A 21,275-nucleotide genomic window follows, 5' to 3' on the forward strand; every position below is an offset into this window, starting at 1 on the left:
CTCTTGATGGCCGCGCCTTCTTTCCAGCCTCCTCCCTTTATTTTTCTTTAAGAGTCATTATTAGTTCCATGGAGGTAGTAGAAATTTCACTGCAGCCAATGAGGGGCAAGCTATTTTTGTGTATGTGTTGCTGGAGATCAAACGCAGGGCCTTGTAAATGTAAGGCATGGGCTCTGCTGCTGAAGTATATCTCCAACACCAAATAAATGATTCTGTGCCCAAGTTTAAAGTCCAGAGGTGTTGGCAGGGCCACATATGATCCCTGATGTTGTCTCTCCTCAGGCATCCTTGGAAAATTATTCCTTTAGTTACCATCCTAGGTAGTCTCACTATGGAAATATTCTTATTTCCACATGTGTGACCCTTCAGGGTGGGTTCATTCTCTGGCGTGTATGTATTACTTTTGGCCTCACAGGAGTTATTCTCTTCCTTCCTAATACCCTCTTGACTCTGTATTGTAGCTTCTCATGGCCCTAGTCAGGAAACAGCTATTTGATTCTGGATTTAATAAACTATCATTAGAGTCTGAGGAAGACAGTGAGAGGTTGGTTGATTCACATACTCTGTGCTTGTGTGTGTGTGTGTGTGTGTGTATGTGTGTGTACACATACATGTATGTTTCTTTTTGCTGAAACAGTGTTAGTAATGTTGGGAAGCAATATGTATACATCAGAGAATATGTCTCAGTGACAAGTTTTAGTTGTTCAATGTTGGCACAGTAAAGAGGGGGAAAAAGAGGTGTGTCAGCAACCCTGGACTTTAGCTCCTTGATTGGAAGTTACTATAGCAGCAAGATGACTTGACAGATAGATCATTAACATTAAGATCAAAGGCTGGAAGTTATAATGTTTAGCTTTTAAAAGTCAGCTCTGCCATGACTGTCATAGCTTGCAGCTTTCATCTGGAAGCCACAGTATGGATGCCCAGCATCAGCCTTGGTTTCTGGTTTTTGCCACATTTCTCCTGGTTTCTGGTTTGGTAAGAAAATTATCAGAAAAATTGGGGGTCTATCAATATCAACCATTGAGTGATAATTGTTTGTTTGTCTTTTGCTTTACATAATTTAAAATGTTGGTATTAAATAAGCATCCCTTCCTGGGAGGCAGGGGCTGGAAGGTATTGATTATAAAACGTCACTCTGCTAGAGAGGTTCAGAGATTGTGACAGAAAATTATATTTTCCTTTCTGTTTCACTGTTGTGTGACAGGTTTTCTTTTGATAAGATAGCGAACACAAGTTTTGTAAGCCATTTTTATTGCTGAGTGACATATTGACTGCTACTGAGAATAACTTGACACAGGTGAAAACTGACAAATGTCAGAGGCAAGCAATGTCCACATCAACAAAGTTTCACAATATGGAGTTTCTCTTCTGCATCTTTGCCAGTCTAAAACTAATCTTCCAGCAGGACTAGGTAGTTTGTACCCTAAGCTAACTCAAGGTCTTATATGAAATCTCCAAATGGCCAAGGTTAAATATCTAACACTTTAGTTGGAACTTAAATACATTCTATTGAGCTGATGGTGTACAGATAAATAGAGACTTACAGAGTTGAAGTGGCCATTTCACACACATTTAACTGGGGTTCAGAGAAGCTGCTTGTAAATCTCTTTCTGCAGGTAATGGGGTCATTTGTGAATGTGTGCTGTGTGGTTACCAAATGAGAAAACTAGGATGCTTGCTGTCAAAACGGTGGTAGCCATCTGACCAGTTAGTTCACACCCACATCTTGTTAAACAGTTTAGTTTTCTTTATCTCCACTGTTACCTTGTTTTTAAAATTTTTTTAAAGTGCAATTGTACTTTACACCCGTGTGAAACAGCACTACATTTTTACAGCATGTTTTGGCGTGGTGTCATATAACTCATGAGGGTCACCCAAATCAGGTGGTGACCTCATCACACAGATGATTTAAGATTCAGGACCATGAAGTAAAATGCCTTAAATGTAGAGAACCCAGGTATAACTCACACGGATTTTCTACGAGTTCCGCTGACTTCTCCCTAGATCACATTGATTAGAAAGTTCTCAGAGAACCTGGGGGAGGTTGCCTTTAGTAAGTGCTTTCCATCGTAGGCATAAGGACTCAGTTTGATTTCTAGAACACATATAAAAAGTCAGGTATGATGGTATGTGCTTGTATGCAGTGCTGGGGAGACAGAGATGCAGGGCTCCTTGAGGTTGGCTGCTCAGCCATCCTAGCTTAACTGGTGAGCCCTGGGGCCCAGTGACAGACTTTGTGTGAAAAGGAATGACACTTGTTGTTGATTTCTGAAACAACAGCACAAATATATGCCCATGTACATACCCCCACCCCCAAAATAAATTTCCAGTGTTGATTCCATTTTTTTCCCTTATTGGGCATGCAACTCAGTCATTTATTTACAATCTATTTTTTTTTAATGTGTATTTTAGCCAGTTGGTAGTGGTGCATACCTTTAGTTCCAGCACTAGGGAGACAGAGGCAGGCAGATTTCTGAGATCCAGGACAGCCTGGTCTACAGGGTAGCTAGAGATACACAGAAAGAGCTTGTCTCCAAAACAAACAAACAAACAAACAAACAAACAAAAAGCAAATCAACAACAAAAAGTTGTATGCATTTTTAAAAAACTCACAAAATCTACTCATTGTATTTTGCTTAGACATTTGGTATTGTGTTTAGAGGTAGAGTCCTGGTTGAGGCACGATGGTAGACATGATTCTAGTAAGGTGCTAGGTAAAGTTCCTGCTGTTCACTGGGAAGAAGGTTGCAGCTTTTCCAAGCACTGGGTCTTCCGGGAGAGCACGCGTAAACTGAGTGCTTTCCTGAGGGCTGCGGTTGTATTGCCTTCTTCTCAAACTTTGAAGTTGATTTTGTTGTTGTTGTTGTTTTGTTTCTATCTTTAAATTCATTTAACAGGAAGCTTCAGGAAACTTCAGTTTCTATACAACAGGAGAATAATCTGTCTGGTCAAAATGTTAGATAAACTCCAGCTGATTTGTCTGGGATATATGAACGAAAGTGCTGTATCTTAGTAATAAAAAGAACTTTCTGCGTGTGACTTAGAACCACTGTGGCTCATGCTTGTCACCCCAGCACTTGGGAGGCTGCAGGAGGAGAGTTGTAGCAAGTTCAAGGTTAGTCTAGACGAGACTACAAAGTGAGTTCCAGCTTGAACTACAGAGAGACCTGGTATTAAAAAATACATACAAAATTGGGGCCACGGTGCTGGCTCAGCAGGTGACTCAGCACCAGCCATTGAGCTTCATGATCTGAGTTCTATCCCAAGACTCACATGGTACAGAGAGAAAACTGACTAGAACGAACTACTGCAAGTTTTCCTCTGTCCACCACATACAGACACCACATAAATAAATAAATAAATAAATAAATAAATAAATAAATAAATAAACTTTAAATATGATTATCAAAGGGATCCAAAGTTGGAGCAAAGGATGTCACTTATACCATGAGCTTTGTAATGATACCTTTTTTCCCGGTGTTTGTTTCCCAGCCAGCTCCAGAAAAGTTTGGTAAGTCTATTTTGAGTTTTGCTCTAGACAGTGTAAGAAAGTTACATGCTGAATCAAATGAGCAGATGCCATAAAGGTGTACTTCTGTTGAGTGGAAGGCATGACAGCAGATGCAGAACCCAGGCAACTGTGTGATGAACTTTGATCAAATGCTGGCTTTTTAAAAAATGATTTATTCATCTTTACTTATTTCTGTATGAGGGAGGGTGTTGGGACCCCTGGAGCTATGGACAATTGTGAGCTGCCATAGGGATGCTTCAAATTGAACTCGGGGCTTCTGGAAGAATAGCCAGTGCTCTTAACCACTAAGCCATCACCCCAGCACCAACACTGGCTGATCAGGACCCATCTGCCCATCAGAAAACCAGAAGTACAAGAAAGGCCACTACAGTGGCTTTCTGGGTGACCAGTTTTAAACTTTCATTTTCTAGTTAGTCCTGCCTTCCAAGCTATGTATACTGACATGCAGAGTGAGCAATGTCTTCTTCCTAAAGTCATCTGACACTCAAGGAAGTGGAAAGGACGAGCATACACGCAAAAGTCCCCCGTTCAGTCCCCAATCTGGCTCACAGGAGGGTCAATCAAGTAGAGTCCCCATCAATTAATTAATGCAAGCTAAATGAGAATCTGAGGCAAAAACTTATTTCCTTCTGATTGTGTGATTAATGAGATTCTTTTTTCTTTCATGAACATAATCTTCATATGTTTTTTGTAATTTCAGTCAAAGACATAGATGGGGGAATTGATCAAGACATATTTGATATTAATCAAGGTTTGTGGCTCTTCATTCTTTTTTATTATAATATTTTAAACATTTTCATTATGTGTGTGTGTGTGTGTATACAACTTGTGGGAGTGGGTTCTCTTTCCCCCACCATATAGGTTCCCAGGGATCAAACTCAGGTTGTCAAAGCTTGGTGGCAGGCACCTCTTCCTGATTGAGCTATCTTTCAGGGTCCCCCTTAACTTTTTTATTATCATGTTTTTAGTTACATATGATGATGGCTTTCATTACGGTATTTTCATGCGTGTATATAACGTGTTTGATCATATCCACCCATTGCTCTCTCTGTCCTCTCCAGTTTCCCCAAGCTCCCACCAAGCTCCACCCTCTCATCACCCCCTCCCATCCCTGCTTCTCTGCTCTGTTTTGCTGTTCCTCTTCTGAACTTCATCAGGGTTACAAAGATAGGTGAGGGGTCATTCACAAGAGCATGCACTGCTTACCAGTGGCTACAGTTTTCTCCCACCCCCAAGAAACCATTAAACTGCCTACAGATCCTTAGGGATGGGGCCTTGTGAGCCCCTCTCTTAGAAAATTTCAAAACGTTGTCTATTATGTGGCACAGGAAGTCAATGTAATAACATGGCTTATCTCAATTCTTCTCTTAGGTTTGGGACTGGACCTTTTTGAGGGAGACATCAGACTCGAGGTGAGTTGCAATGATGTTTGTGCGACTGGATCCTGAGCGCGGATTTTGAGTATTGAGCACGATGGGCACTGGCTGCTGGCTCAGGCGTTCTTTCAGAAGGCGTAGCAGCCGGGTGACATGGATTCGGAGCGTACGCTGTCCTGTAAGGACTCAAGTATAGCTACGTCTTCATCCTCCAGTGCTTAGGTTTCTGTGTAGTGAAATTCACTATCTCTTAACATGTATGTGGTGATTTGAATGATTCTTTTTTTTTTCTTTTTCCGAAAATGTTAGCATTTAATTAACCTCTGGTGTGGCTTTTAAGCCACCAGAACCACAGGCACCTCCAACACCCTTAATCTTCTCTTCAGCTCTTCTGCTGAAGAATTTGGCCTTCACGATGACAGGGTGCTTAGGGAGCTTTCCCTCGCCCAGAACTTTGTAGTAGCCTGATCGAACAACATCAATGATGGGAGCAGCTCCAGTCTTGTTTTTTGCTGCATTGACCTGCATCTGCTCGCTGACCAACATCCACAGTTTATCCAGGTTGGGCCGAAGGTCTGGTTCCTCTTCAAGTGGTAATGCGGCATACAACTTTCCCAAAGTAACCTGGGTGATATTTGTCAAAGTTGATCCTGTGGTGATGCACGCCTCCAGCATTTCCGTGGCCGCCCGGTGCTTGCGGTGCTTACCGATGCCGCCCTGGCCGTGGCTCACGTGGCCCCGGAGTTTCCGGGTCTTCCTCAGTCTGGATGGCTTGGCGGTGGCAGAAAGGGAAAAGGGAAAAGGGCGCTTTGAATGATTCTTATTATTGCAGCAATAAGGAGAATTTTTGTTCAAAAACAAGAGTTGCACTGACTTTGTCTAGTTGAGTAAACTAAAACTGAATTTGTAACTATATCCAATGACTTAGGCTCTTATTATTATTAATAATTATTCATTATAATAATATATTGTATAATATTTGATATATTTAATAAATTATATATAGAATGTATTCTATAATATAAAATATATTATGTATAAATATATAATTATTATGGTATTTTATAATCACTATATTATTATATTATTACATATAACAAAATATATTTATATATACATATACTGTATAATATATAATTATCAGTTATTGTTATTATTATTATTATTGTTATTTTACTTTCCCCCTGAAATCAGCTATAAATAATGATGCAAAGAAAGGGTACTCACAAACCAGTCTTTGAGTGTTGATTCTGATCTAGTCATATGACACACAGAAGAACACATGTGCAGATGTACATGTGGATTAAGAGGACTTAAAAGTTCAGTATCTTATTGGACATGGTGTCCTGCCACACGCCTTTAATCCCAGCACTTGGGAGGCAGATGCAGATGGATCTCTGAGTTTGAGGGCAGTTTGGTCTGCATGGTGAGTTTCAGAACAGCCAGGGCTACACAGAGAAACACTGTCTAAAACAAAAACAAAAACAAAAACAAAAACAAAACAAAACAAAACACAACAACCCCAGAACAACAGAACAACCCAACCAAACAAACAAGAATTCAGTGTCTTAAGCACTTTCTAAAAAGAAAAGTAAGATATATTTTTTTGGTTTTCCAGATTTTTTTTAAAAAAAAGAGATTTATTTATATGAGTACATTGAAGCTGCCTTCAGACATACCAGAAGAGGGTATCAGATTCTATTACAGACGGTTGTGAGCCACCATGTGGTTGCTGGGATTTGAACTCAGGACCTTTGGAAGAGCAGTCAGTGCTCTTAACCGCTGAGCCATCTCTCCAGCCCCAGTTTTCCAGATTTTTAAAACTTTAAGAACTTACTCTTCTTTTGTAGGTGATGGAGTCAAAGATGCTTAACAATTCATTTATAATTGCTATGTTGTAGAAGTTTGTGTAAACTTAAAAATAGAGAAATTAACAAGATTGTTTATAATTTAAAATATGCACACCCGTGGACATAGACATCACCCAGTAGAACTTTCTGCTCTTCAGATTTCTCCTGCTTTCCCCAACACACTCTGTGATCCCTCCTTGCCCTCTACACATCAGAGGCTAACCTCTCAAATCCTCCTTGAAGAGATAGAACTATGACCTACACCTGTTGCTCAGACCTCTAATCCCACCTGCTCTGGTGGTCAAGGGAGGAGAACCATAGGTTCAAAGCCAGCCAGGGGTACACAGTAAGACCCAAACTCAAGTTAAAATGTCAAAGAGAAGCTAGGGATACAGTGTGACACTGAGGCTCTTGCTGGGTTTGATTCCAATAGTACAAAAAGAAGGAGAGGGGGAGGGGAGGAAAGTGATGGGGGGAGAAAAGAGAAGGAAGGGAAGAGGAAGAGATAGGGAGAGAAAAGGAAGGACTACAGAGGGATGAAGGAAGCGGGGAAGAGGGTGGAGGAGGTAAGGGAAGGGACGATGGGAAGAGACAGGGGGAGAGGATAAGAGGTAGAAAGGAGAGAAGGAAGGGAAATAGGGAGGAAGCTGCCATCTGAAGGCTTCCTCCTGGTCCTGGCCCCTTTCTCTCTGCTTCTCCATCTCACCTGAGCTATGGCTTAACTGTGCCACCTCTGAAGTAGGTCTGAGTGGGTAATTGTAGCCCTGCCTTGTCCCCAAGCCCCAGTCTCCATTTGCACATTGTATGTGAATGTCTACAAGATACAGCAAATCTAGGTGTGCACTGACCCTCCCCTAGAGCCTTCCTCTCCAGCTGCCTGTCACTGCTTCAGAAATTTCATCGCAAGGAAATCCTTAACACTTTCAGGAGTCCACCTTGCTCCTGGTCTATCCCCACTCTCTCCCAGTCCATTAGCGCCCCTGCCAGCCTCTCCCAGCAGTCTTGGCTCAGTCACTTTTCCCCAGCATCCAAACCCTGTCATTGGTTCCCTGTATGTTTGCAATAGCCCTCCAATTCGCCCTTCAGTTTCAAATATTGCATTTCCTTCTCCATAATATTTTCCACCCTGAAACTCATTTCCTGGAGTAAAGTCATTCTTTAAATAGATGACTGTGGGCTGATGTGGTGACTCAGATAAAGCACTGGCTGAGCCAGTGTGAGGGCCTTGCTGCAGTTACCACCCAAAAGTTCTGCTCTCCAGAATGACATTTATTGTGTTGCCAGGGCAGATGCATTAAAAAATATATTATTCATCTTCTATTATAAAATTAGGATGCCTTTAAAAGCATATTTATTTGTCTATTTTTGAGCTTACATGTATGGGTGCTTTGCTTTCATGTGTCTCTGTGTGCCATGGGTGTTTCTGGGGCCATTGGAGCCATAAGAGGCCATTGGATCCCTTGGAACTGGAGTTACTGGGGATTCTGAGGTACCAGGTGGGTGCTGGGAAACAAACTGTGTCCTCTGTCAGGGCAGCAAGTGCTCTTAACAGCTGAGCTGTTTCTCCAGGCTTCTCCTCCAGAAAAATTTTCATCCATCTTATGTCTGATTTTTTTTTTCCCTCTGAGATTTAGATTTTTAAGGTTTGGTTTAATTATCACTCCCCTTCTGTGTATTTATTTATTTATTTATTTATTTATTTATTTATTTATAGGAGTATGTGCCTGCATGAGTTTATGTGCACTACATGCATCCTGTTTTCCTGTGTATATGTGTGAGAACCTGCATGTGTTTATGTATAACACATGTATGTATGTGTTTGTGCCTACATGAGTTTATGTGTGTAAGCCTGCATGAGTTTATCTGTATCATATGCATGGTGTGTGTGTGTGTGTGTGTGTGTGTGTGTGTGAACTTGCATGGAGTTATTCATGCTGTGTGAGAGCTGCTGATGTGGGGGGTGAGAACTAAATTTAGATCCTGTTCAAGAACAAGAAATAGTCTTGACTGTAGAGGTGTTGAGAGCCCATTCTTATGTATTTTTAATATCTAAACATCTACAGTCTTATAGTGTGTTTTCCAACAATCTTTTTTTGAGTTCCATCTGCAAATTTTATTAAATTATGGTAGAAATTTAGACACATACCCCATTGGTTTGGATTACCAGGAAGAACTGGAAACTTCACTTATTTCCAGACTGATAATTGATTAGCTTTATCTATCTCATTTAACTGATCCCTTTCACACTTATTTTTGACAGGCAAATGGGAAGAATTCCATCATTGGAGACCACAAGAGATGGCCACATACCATTCCATATGTTCTAGAGGACAGCTTGGGTTAGTACACACTTTGGAGTTTCTGCAGCTACTGTGTTCCTGAGATGACAGGGCCAACATTGACCAGAATGACCTGTGTGGTGTTATTGTTGCTGTTGTTCCTCTATGTGGCTATATACAATTACTTTAAAAAATAAGCAAAATGCAGAATTAAAAGATCTTAAACATTTTTGACTGAATATATGTTGGTTTTGACCAATATAAAATCAATTCAGTCAACTTTGATGGATAACTTATTTTGTGTTGAATGCTAAGGACAAAAAGATTAGGGAAGCACTCTTGGTTTTAATAATGTTTGTTCTAGATTTTATTGCGATTTTAATATATATATTTGATCTCCCTCCCTGTACTTTTCCCTCCCTCTTCCCCCACTTGGGGTATGTGTGTGAGTGTGCATGTATGTGTGAGTATGTGTATGTATGTATGTATGAGTGTGTATATGTATGTATGAGTATACATGAGTGTATATGTATGTATGTGTGTGTGAGAGAGTGTGTGTATGTATGTGCATGTATATGTGTGTGTTCACATGCATCAGTCTCTGTGTACTCAGAGAAGAGGATGAGTCCCCTGGAGCCAGAGTTACAGTCTGTCTGCCACCTGACATGGCACAGGGAACCCAAGTTTGGTCCTCTAGAAGAGCAATGCACACTCGTAACCGCTAAGCCATCCCTCCATTGCTGACTCCCAGACTGGAAAGAATTTTCTAAAATATTAATTTTTATTGCTTTTAGTTATGTGTATTTGTGCATGTCTAGCGAGTGAATAACACATGTGCAGTGCCTGCCGAGGTCAGAAGAGACACCAAATCCCCTGGAGACATTGTTATGAGACATTGCTGTAGGTCCTAGGAACTAAATTCCAGTCCTCTAGAAGAGCAGCACAAGAACTACGTCCTCCCATCCCATCCCTAGCCCCAGTGCGGGATGTAAATAGGAGTAAGAAACACAGAATAACCTTTTGTAGAAAATGGCAGTTTGTCAGGATTTTATTTTGCCAAATCCAGATGTTAACAAGAGTTTGCTATCTTTTATTTTTCTGGAAATAAATAATTATTAATTTAGCATTAAATTATTAAAAAGTCAGAAGAGGGTTGGGGAGATGGCAAGCATGAGGATGCAAATTCAGATCTTCAGAGCCCACATAAATGCTGTGTGTGTTGGGGAGCCAGCTGTAATTCCATCCTCCTTGGAGATGAGGAAGCCCAGGGCAAGCTGGCTAAGGAGCCTAGCCATACGGGAAAGCTCTGAGTTTACTAGAGAGAACTCCCCTTAATGACTAAGGTAGAAAAGCAATGGAGGATAAATTCTGATATCACAGACATGTGCACTCACAAACATATCACACATGTGCACACACACACCACATATACACATGTGCATGCATACACATACATGGAGAGAGAGAGAGAGAGAGAGAGAGAGAGAGAGAGAGAGAGAGAGAGAGAGAGAGAGAGAGAGAGAGAGAGAGAGGTGGGGGAAGTAAAAAGAGTATAACAATAACAAAGAAAATTTTTTTGTACAGAAGAAATCAGTCATGAGCTAGGAGTAGGGAGCACACCTGTAATTCTGGTAGCCCTGCAGAAGGAAAGGCAGGGTGATCCTGAACCTGAGGCCGGAGCCCATACAGAAGAGAGAGAGAGACAGCGAGAGAGACAGACAGACAGACAGACAGACACAGACACAGAGAGACAGACAGACACAGACAGAGACAGAGAGGCAGAGAGTCAAAGAGAGACAGAGACAGAGAGACAGACAGTAGCATACACAGAGAGACACAGAGGGTGACAGAGACAGGCAGACACCGGCAGAGAGACAGATATATATAGAGACGACAGAAAGACACAGAGAACACAAAGCAGCCCAGGTTACCTGTAGCAAGCTCATTTTCTCTGTGGACTGGGAAAGCAGTTCTTGCCTCTGATAAATGTCAATCTGAAAGATACCTTTGGGGGGGGGGCGATAAAAAAATAATGTCTACTTAAGAACCAATCATTTCCTGGGCTGGGCATGTAGCTCATGTTGGAGAGTGCTCACTTGGCATGTGTGTAGCCCTTGTACCTCACATGCATCACTTCATAGTCATGGCTCTTAGTGAGTGACTAAGAGGAAGGTACTGAGTGAGTGGATGGCCAAAATGCAGCCCAGTCTTGGGGAACAATTGTTTAGAAACCATGATAGCTTAAGAATTCAGCACAGGGACTGGAGAGATGGCTCAGCAGTTAAGAGCATTGACTGCTCTTCCAGAGGTCCTGATTTCAATTCCCAGCAACCACATGGTAGCTTACAACCATCTGTAATAAGATCTGATGCCCTCTTCTGATGTGTCTGAAGACAGCTACAGGGTACTCACATAAATAAAATAAATAAATCTTTAAAAAAAAAGACGGAGAGAGAATTCAGCATAGCTCCTCCCATTTAGATAAAGAGACCATTATATCACTGTATCTATGGTGATATAGTTTTTCCTGTTTCTTTCAGTCAGTGTACTGCACTTCTTTTTTTTTTTATTTGTTGTTATTGTAGGTTATATTTTGTTTTTAATTTCATATTTCAGAGATCCAATTCTACTACATAAATAGATATATAGTGACGTTATGACACTTAGGTTGACAATACTCCCTAAAAGTCATGAATTACTTAACAAAATACTCCAATACCTTACATGAGAAACTACTGTACAAGTTTAGGTAGATAAAGTGGCTCACATAACAGTGTAGACCATTATTGTTGCTCTTGGTTGTCTCTCAAGAGTTTGAAGGTACATCCCTTTTTTTTTTCTTTTTCTTTTTTAGGTATTTTCTTTATTTACATTTCAAATGCTATCCCAAAAGTCTCCCAGACACAGCCCCCTCCCCTACCCACCCACTCCCACTTCTTGGCCATGGTGTTCCCCTGTACTGAGGCATATAAAGTTTGCAAGACCAAGGGGCCTCTCTTCCCAGTGATGCCTGACTAGGCCATCTTCTGATACTTATGCAGCTAGAGACATGAGCTCCAGGGGGGGGGGGGGTACTGGTTAGTTCATAATGTTGTTCCACCTATAGGGTTGCAGATCCCTTTAGCTCCTTGGGTACTTTCTCTAGCTCCTCCACTGGGGGCCCTGTGTTCCATCCAAGAGCTGATTGTGAGCATCCACTTCTGTTTGCCAGGCCCCGGCATAGCCTTCTCATGTTGTCTTTTAACTCGTATTATTCCTGTACGGTGTGTATGCACATGGGTGCATACATGTGCATGTGTGTGGGAGTCAGAGGCCCTCTCCACCATGTGGGTCCCAGGAATTGCATCACTGTTTGCTGAGATCCTGGGATGTTCTGGAATGTTCTTTATCCTTGAGATGCCACGTGACCCAGGTCAAGCTTTCTACAAATGACCCAAAGTAAGACAAAACCTGTGGTAGTAAAGGCACGAGGTAAATGGACAGATTAACTTGGTAGAGGCCTCTACAGTTTATGCTTTTACACATGTTCTGCTTGGTTCTCAGAATGGTTCAACTCAGGACAGAAACTCTCCTCTCAAAGCTTTACTAGCAGGTCCCAATACCCTACTCTAAGATAGTCATGTGGTGGCCATGACATTCTATCTTATTTTAAGGACGTGTAAGGCTGTCTTTAAAAATCAAAAGTAAGTAAATAAATATTTTTTTAAATAAAAAAAACATAGATCTCACTGCCCACTTTTGTCTTCTGTCAGAAATGAATGCTAAAGGAGTTATCCTCAATGCTTTTGAGCGCTATCGCCTTAAAACATGCATTGACTTCAAGCCTTGGTCCGGAGAAGCTAACTATATCTCAGTGTTCAAGGGCAGTGGGTAAGTTTGAAGGTTGGCCTGAGGTCCAAGGTCTTGCTTGACTTTTGGGTGGGGTGACAAATTCCTTTGCTATTTATGCAGAGTCTGACCTTTAAGCCCAGTTTCTCTGGCCATAAAATAATGTTTTCACAGTAGTAGATGGCCTGTAGGCCCCTGGGGTAGGTTCACAGTACTATAAAAAAGGGAAAGAGTTTGGGAGAACCAAGGAGGAGAAGAAGGAGTAGGGGAAGGGGGAAAAGGAAGAAAAGGAAGGAAGGGAGGGAAGAAAGAAAGAAGAAAGGGATGAAGGGTGGGAGGGAGGAAGAGGTGGCCAACCTGGTGTTAGGGAGATGGCTTCGTTGCTAAAATTCTTGCTGCATAAACATGAAGACTGCCAGAGTTCAGATCCCCAGATCTATGTGAAACAAACAAACTACTATGTGAGACAGCTTTTCACTTTGGGGAGGTAGAGACAGGTTCCTGGACTTCATTGGCTACCCAGCCTAACCTTATTGCTGAGGTTCAGTCTCTGTGAAAGAGTCTGTCTGTCTCAAAAGGGAAGGTGGAAGGCAACCAAGGAAGACACTCGATCTGGCTACCACATGCATGCACATCTGCATAAATGTGTATACACAGATATACACACACTAAAATAAATAAGAAACTAGAAGTGTTTTTATCCACACAACCAGACTACATTTAGTAAGCATGAGCTGATTGATGTCATTTATTCTATAGACTTGTGAATTTCATCTTATTTACAGCTTAATAGTCTTTATTCTCTCAAGTAAAATGTGTTGTAGATTGTGTGTGAATTCATTTTAATTGAGCAGGTCTTATTACTTGAAGGTAGCAGTGTCATGGACCTGAAACACAATGACTCTGAATAATTGATCTCCCTAGAAACCTTTTGTTTGGTAATTGAGGAGACAAGTCAACTCTTGTTCTTGCAGAGCAACCACACTCTGTTCTCAGCAACACACTGGGTGGCTCACAACCACCTGCAATTCTGATTCCAGGGGATTCCATTCCTCCATCCGACGTCTGAGGGCATTCAAACACATGCCTGTCTCCAGATACACCAAACAGAGATAAACAATAAAACTACACAAAACAGCGATTTGCGATGAAAGACATACCAATGCCTATCTAAAGAAAGGTTGCAATTCCCAGGGATGGACATGGATAGCTTGTCCTTGTACAATACATGGTCCTGAGGGAAATGCTCTAAAAATTATCTGTCTTACAAGGTTCGTAATGAAGAGTGCTGTAAAAGTAAAAGGAACTTTTATTCACTTAATGTAGTTGCCACCTCAGAGACTTACTGGTGAACAAGTTCACCATTTCTTGTTCTTTCTGAACTGGCTGCCTGGTTCAACTCAGATGTTCTGGCTCAAACTCCTCTCCAAGCTGACTGATTCAGTATGGCTTCTCTCAGCTTCTCATTGAATTGCTCTGCTTGGCCTCAGACTGACTAACTCTGGTCATCGATTCTAATATGGCTCCTTCTTATTCTCTGGCTTCAACTGTCTCTGCTACCTGCACTGAACATAAACTCTTGAACAAACTCAACTCCATTGCACTCACAGCACTGACTCCCAACTGCCTGACTTTCTCTCTCTCCCTGCACTGCTCTTGAGTAGCCACTCTTTCTTGTGTTGTTCTTCCCTATCTCTGACTCGTTCTGTCAAATCTTTCTCTGATACATCACTTGTTCTGCCCCTTAATTAGATGTCAATTCTAAACATGGCTGCTTCCTTCTACAAACTAATTTTACCTTAAAGGTGTGTACTAAGGGCATGTTTGCATTCTAGCCAGATTTCCAGAGCAGCCATGTTGCTGGGTTGAAATTCCTTTACAGAGCACAATTCAATGTTGTTGTCCAGTGTGTCCCCCACTGAAAAGGGAAGGACATATAAGGTAAGGAAGTGAGCTCCACAGTGAGGCAAACACCCTGTTCCTGGTCTGTATCAGGTGCTGGTCTTCAGTGGGAAACATTCATGTTGGGAAGCAGGAGTTGTCCATTGGGACAAACTGTGACAGAATAGCAACAGTTCAGCATGAGTTCCTCCACGCCCTGGGATTCTGGCATGAGCAGTCACGTGCTGACCGGGATGATTACGTCATTATAGTTTGGGACAGGATTCAGTCAGGTATGTTTCTCTTACATGCTTAATTACAGGTCAAGTTTCTGAGCAGGTAAGCATCAGTAGCAGCCTGGTAATGGGTGTTTGGAGACCAGATACTCTTCATCATGTCTACAAATTCATCTGATATCAAGGTGCAATGGGTTGTCCAATAACGGGGAGCTAAGTAGCCTGGTATCTTCTCTAAATACTCTCAACTTAATGTTTTAAAATGATTATCTTTGGAGCTCATGATAACTCAAAAATATCACATTTTAAATCTATAATTATAATTCTATATATTTATGGCTAACAAGGTGATATTTTGTTATATGCACATTAATAAAATAATTTGCACAGTTATTGCTTCATTTAAAATAAACTCAATCAGCAAGCCTGTCACTTACTCAGCATTTTCTTGTGAGAAGGCACTTTGTTGATGAGACATTAACTTATTTACAATCTTAAAGGATATAATACTCTATCATGTATTGAATTAAATATTAAATAAATAAACCCTGGTGGCGGGCAGTTTTATTACCTGCCTCAATGGTTTACGTTCCCAAATGAAAGACACACACAGCCTTTGTATTTTTTTTAATTAAAAAAAGATTTATTTAATTTATGTATATGAATACACTGTAGCTGTACAGATGGTTGTGAGCCTTCATTTGGTTGTTGGGAATTGAATTATTTTGACTTCTGCTCTATCTGGTCAGCCTGCTCCCTTCAGTCAACTGCGCTCACTCAGGCCCAAAGATTTATTTATTACTTTACATAAGTACACTGTAGCTGTCTTCAGATGCACCAGAAGAGGGTGTCAGATCTCATTATGGGTGGTTGTGAGCCACCATGTGGTGGCTGGGATTTGAACTCAAGACCTTTGGAAGAGAAATCAGTGCTCCTACCCACTGAGCCATCTTGCCAGCCCAGCCTTTGTGGTTTTTTTTTTTTTTTTTTTTTTTTTTTTTTGGTTTTTCGAGACAGGGTTTCTCTGTGTAGTCCTGGCTGTCCTGGAACTCACTCTGTAGACCAGGCTGGCCTCGAACTCAGAAATCCGCCTGCCTCTGCCTCCCAAGTGCTGGGATTAAAGGCGTGCGCCACCACGCCCGGCTCAGCCTTTGTGTTTTAATATGCCTTAGACAGCACAAATGCTGGGCTATTTCCTAACCTCCATGGGGTTAATCTACCTCCTGTCAATATTCGCAATTTATTATTTACTAAATTCTATATATTCTACCTTGGCTGCCCTGGGCCCAGCTGGGCAGCCCTCTTGGGCCACACTCTTTCCGCTCCTTTACATGGCAGCTATGTCTCTTTACCCGGCATTATTCTCAGGCACGGTGTCTTTGCTCTCCTCCACACTCTTCCTTCATAGCAGATCTACTTCTCCTTCCTCCTCCGGGTCGCAAGCCTGGGAAATCCTAAAAGTCCCACCTCTACCTGTTTTGCCCAGCTATTGGCTGCAGGCATCGTGACTCATCAGTCAGAACCAACTGGGGGCAGGTTCCCAGAAGCTATGTGTTGGCACTCTTGTACAAACAGTTTTAGGGGGAACATAATTAGCATTCATATTACAAGCAACTACAATCATGAGCTCTAGCCACTGTGATTTAAATGAATATACAAGTGTAGAGTAGCCTTGGGAGTCTTCAACAATGTCTATCTCTTCTTCTTTCTCCCTTCCCTTCCCCTTCCCCTTCCCCTTCCCCTTCCCCTTCCCTTCCCCTTCCCCCTTCCCTTCCCCTTTCCCTTCCCTTCCCCTTTCCCTTCCCTTCCCCTTTCCCTTCCCTTCCCCTTTCCCTTCCCTTCCCCTTTTCCTTCCCTTCCCTTTTCCCTTCCCTTTTCCCTTCCCTTCCCTTTTCCCTTCCCTTCCCTTTTCCCTTCCCTTCCCTTCCCTTTTCCCTTCCCTTCCCTTCCCTTTTCCCTTCCCTTCCCTTCCCTTTTCCCTTCCCTTCCCTTTTCCCTTCCCTTCCCTTTTCCCTTCCCTTCCCTTCTCCCTTCCCTTCCCTTCCCTTCCCTTTTCCCTTCCCTTCCCTTATCCCTTCCCTTCCCTTATCCCTTCCCTTCCCTTCCCTTTTCCCTTCCCTTCCCTTTTCCCTTCCCTTCCCTTCCCTTCCCTTTTCCCTTCCCTTCCCTTCCCTTTTCCCTTCCCTTTTCCCTTCCCTTCCCCCTTCCCTTTTCCCTTCCCCTCCCTTCCCTTCCCTTCCCTTTTCCCTTCCCTTTTCCCTTCTCCTCCCTTCCCCTCCCTTCCCCTTCCCTCCCCACCGTTACCCTCCCCTCCCCTTCCCTTCCCCACCCTTCCCCTTCCCTCCCCACCCTTCCCCTCCCTTCCCCTCCCTTCCCCTCTCCTCCCCTCCCCTCCCTTCCCCTCCCCACCCTTCCCCTTCCCCTTCCCCTCCCCCTTCCCTTCTTTCTTTCTTTCTTTCTTTCTTTCTTTCTTTCTTTCTTTCTTTCTTTCTTTTTTTTAATTTTTGGATTTGGTTTTGCTTTTTGTTTTTTGTTTTCAATACAGGGTCTCTTTGTGTAGCCCTGGCTATCCTGGAACTTACTTTGTAGACCAGGCTGGCCTCAAACTCACAGGCCTCTTGCCTTTGCCTCTGAAATGCTGGGATTAAAGGTGTGTGCCTCCACCAATCAGTTTATAGCCATCATTTCTAATGACTCATATCCATGTTATCAGTGTAGGGTCCTATCTTGGTATACTCTCTAAAGTCCTGCTTCTCACGTGAGTAGTCTGCTGTGAGCACTGTAAGCCTCCATCAGTGCTGGGTGGTGACTGACTGTTTCCACACTGCTTTGTAGAACCAGCCTTTCTAGTAGCAGTTGGTAGAGTCTTACGCTTTTTAGTGTCCTGGAAGTGAAGGTATATATGTTAGTTCAACTGTTGCTACCATAACTGTGCGTGATGTCAGGTTCAAAGACAAGAGTATCTGGAACCCTTGACACTCAGTAGGTAATGTGTACAAAGTTCTCTCTATTACATTTTGTATTTCTCAGTTAACAGTATTTCGTAAAAGCACCTTAGTTTTATGAGCATAAAATAATGAAAGTTTTCAAAATATATTCAGGCAAGGAACACAACTTCAACATCTACAATGACAGTGTGTCTGATTCCCTGAATGTCCCATATGACTACACCTCAGTAATGCACTACAGTAAAACCGCTTTCCAGAACGGGACAGAGTCCACCATCGTCACGAGAATCTCAGAGTTCGAGGACGTGATTGGCCAACGAATGGACTTCAGTGACTATGACCTTCTGAAGCTGAATCAGCTGTATAACTGCAGTATGTGATGGGTATCTTGAATTACTCATTTCTTCTGCCTTGCAGGAAAAAAAAAAGATGCTCTGTATACATTTGGGTTTCCAAGATTATGAAAGCTAGATTAGGAGAATAGCTCTTGGATCCCAATCTAACAAACATTTTCAATACTTTTTTTCTTACAAAGTTTACCCTTGCAAAACAGCCTGAATCCTCGTAAGAATGCACCCCATGCAGATTTTTGAGGTTCTACTAATTCAAATACAGACGGTTTCTATATTCAAACCTTTTTTAAGCCAGAATGAAACATGCAGTGTCCCATAAATGAAACAAAAAACCTTTGTTGTGGCATGAAGGTTTGACTAACAGGAGGAACGTTGACTCAGGTTTCTACAAGTAGATGAGGACTGGCTATTCACACACACACAAGACTCTGTGGACGGACACATGTCTACCGGTCGGCAGGCCCTGTAGTCAGCCAGATGCCCCCTTCAAGTGATGCCCCTTGTAGTTCTGTGATCCCTGGGCTCACACACGTCATCCTGTGTGTGAGCAATCACATCTCTCTCCTTTCCTGCTTTTGTAGCTTCTTCCTTGAGTTTTATGGACTCCTGTGATTTTGAATTGGAAAATATCTGTGGCATGATCCAAAGTTCGGGGGATAGTGCTGACTGGCAGCGGGTTTCACAGGTTCTCAGTGGCCCAGAGAGCGACCACTCCAAGATGGGCCAGTGCAAAGGTAACAGGTTTTATGATCAGTGACTCCAGCCTTCTTGTTCAGTCCAAAAGACTGGTGTTTCATCTTTCATTTCTATCAGAATCATTGTTTTAAAATAATCTGTTTTTTATTATCTTAAATTATGTGTTAGAGTGTGGGGTCGGTGGTATGCACATGTGCGTGCAGATACCCTTATCAGCCAGAGGCATTAGATTCTCTGAGGTTACAAGCAGTTGTGAGCTGCCAGGCATGGGTTCTTGGAATAGAATTCCAGTTCTTTGTAAGCACATTAGATGCTCTTAACCCCTGAGCCATCCCTTTATTGCCTCTATCAGAATTACTAATGAAAACACATCCAGTTTTTCCAATGGAATGGGCCAGATGCACTGTACAGGAGTGCCTGCTGTTCTGCTTTTGCTCACTCAGAATGATTTTTCTTTCTACAAATCAAGGGATTGGTTCTGCGAGGACCAAGAGTAGGACAGGAAGGACCCTCTTGGAAGGACTGTGATTGGAGGGGTTGCCATGCCTTTCCTGGCATTTTCCAGACTGTAGGAGTCTAGTGAGCATTGCTGGGCTGTGAGTTACTCTGTTCTAGACCATATGTGGGCACAATTGTGAGTTCGAGGTACCTACAATGAAGACAGGATGCTCCAACCTAGGTGCTTTCACATTCCTCTTTTCTTGGAAGCTAATTTCTGTAGTAAGAGAAAGGATGCCTCACTATGTCTCATTCATGAATTCCCCGACTGTAGAACGGTATTTTAATGCCCAACACCGTGCTTGGTTTGGTCTTTTTGGTTTCTATAACTGATTACCCGAGACTGGATACTTAATTTCTTTAAATATCACTTTCTCATGGGGTCTGAACACTGACACTGGAAGTTGATAAGTTATTTCTCCATTGGTGAAACAGGTCAGTTCAAGCCAGATTAAAATATATAAAGGCAGGTTTATTGCCATGAATAAGGAGAAAGAGGAGGGAGGGAGGGAGGGAGGGAGGGGGGAAGGAAGGGGGAGGGAGGGAGGGAGGGAGAGAGAGAGAGAGAGATTAGAAGAGAGGAAAGGAGAGAAGAGGAGACCAAAATGTCTGGATTATATAGGGAGGAGCCTCTGGGGAAAAGGCTGCCCAACTACTGGGCTTTCCAGGGTTCAGGGTTGGGGGCAGGTCAGGACATGTAGGGACTGAGGGATGCTGAGAGAACCAGAAGGCCAGGTCTTTTGTGTTATGTAAAATATGCACCCCAGCTTCTTGTCCTGGGGTCGGAAACCAAACAAAAGTTTAGGATTAGGGTGCCTAGTGTCTGCTTGTCATCTGTTGAGGGACATTCTGATACATCCTAGGGCAAGGGTCATCACCTGATCACAAGAAATAGTCTGCTGGCTCAAGTCGCTTCTACTCACAAAGCCACAAATACTTAGGTGAGGGCTCCACTCATGACTTCATGGTGTCCTCATCTCCTCCAAATACTGTCAGCACATCAATTTGAAAGTTATTTCAACTGCATGAACTTTGGCGGCCACAGCCAGACTATAGCATTTGTGTATGGTGGGTATTTGGCAAACACTAAAGGAAGACGTGCTCAAAGATAGCCATCCTAACATCTTATTTTTATCCATTCTGCTTGTGTGCTCTGAGCAGACTCTGGCTTCTTCATGCATTTCAACACTAGCATTGTGAATGAGGGGGCCACAGCGATGCTGGAGAGCAGACTGTTGTACCCCAAGAGAGGGTTTCAGTGCTTGGAGTTTTATCTGTACAACAGTGGAAGTGGAAATGACCAACTGAACATTTACACCCGGGAGTACACTACAGGCCAGCAGGGTGGTGTTTTAACCCTTCAGAGAGAAATAAAAGGTACAGTACACACATTTCTTTTCTTTGGATTTAGGGTGAGGTGTTCTCGGAGCTTGTAGCAGAGCAGGGGCTGGTGACACGTGAGTTTCAAATAGAACTTGATCTGTTTTGAAATGAAGTTAAAATGAGGGTCCTTTATGCGGTACTTAGAAAACATAGCCATAGGGGGAGGGCAGGGGTGATGGCGAGACTCTTCCCAAGGTCCTGAATTCAAATCCCAGCAACCACATGGTGGCTCACAATCACCTGTAATGAGATCTGACGCCTTCTTCTGGTGTGTCTGAAGTCAGCTACAGTGTACTTATGCATAATAATAAATAAATCTTAAAAAAAAATAAAACAAAACAAAACATAGCAGGTCTCTGGAACTGTGGACATGAGTTCTCCAGAAGAAATGAGAACACACTGAATGTTGATG

At 42.5% G+C, this 21,275-nt stretch overlaps 1 protein-coding gene across 1 annotated transcript in view; it reads left to right on the forward strand.

Moving 5' to 3' along the window:
* The first annotated feature begins 884 nt into the window (after positions 1-884).
* The window catches only part of Mep1b (meprin A subunit beta), a 28,803-nt gene continuing 8,412 nt past the window's right edge, over positions 885-21,275 (forward strand). Inside the window, exons 1-10 of the mRNA XM_021150985.3 lie at positions 885-978; positions 3,496-3,514; positions 4,236-4,286; positions 4,907-4,947; positions 9,022-9,100; positions 12,793-12,910; positions 14,864-15,042; positions 18,087-18,305; positions 18,868-19,020; positions 20,642-20,857. Coding sequence (XP_021006644.1) covers positions 916-978; positions 3,496-3,514; positions 4,236-4,286; positions 4,907-4,947; positions 9,022-9,100; positions 12,793-12,910; positions 14,864-15,042; positions 18,087-18,305; positions 18,868-19,020; positions 20,642-20,857 — 1,138 coding nt within the window. The 5' untranslated portion in view covers positions 885-915. The remainder of the gene's footprint in view (positions 979-3,495; positions 3,515-4,235; positions 4,287-4,906; positions 4,948-9,021; positions 9,101-12,792; positions 12,911-14,863; positions 15,043-18,086; positions 18,306-18,867; positions 19,021-20,641; positions 20,858-21,275) is intronic.

Source organism: Mus caroli, unplaced genomic scaffold (genome assembly GCF_978045245.1).
Source record: "Mus caroli unplaced genomic scaffold, Mus_caroli_1 scaffold_19, whole genome shotgun sequence".
NCBI classification, from domain to species: domain Eukaryota; kingdom Metazoa; phylum Chordata; class Mammalia; order Rodentia; family Muridae; genus Mus; species Mus caroli.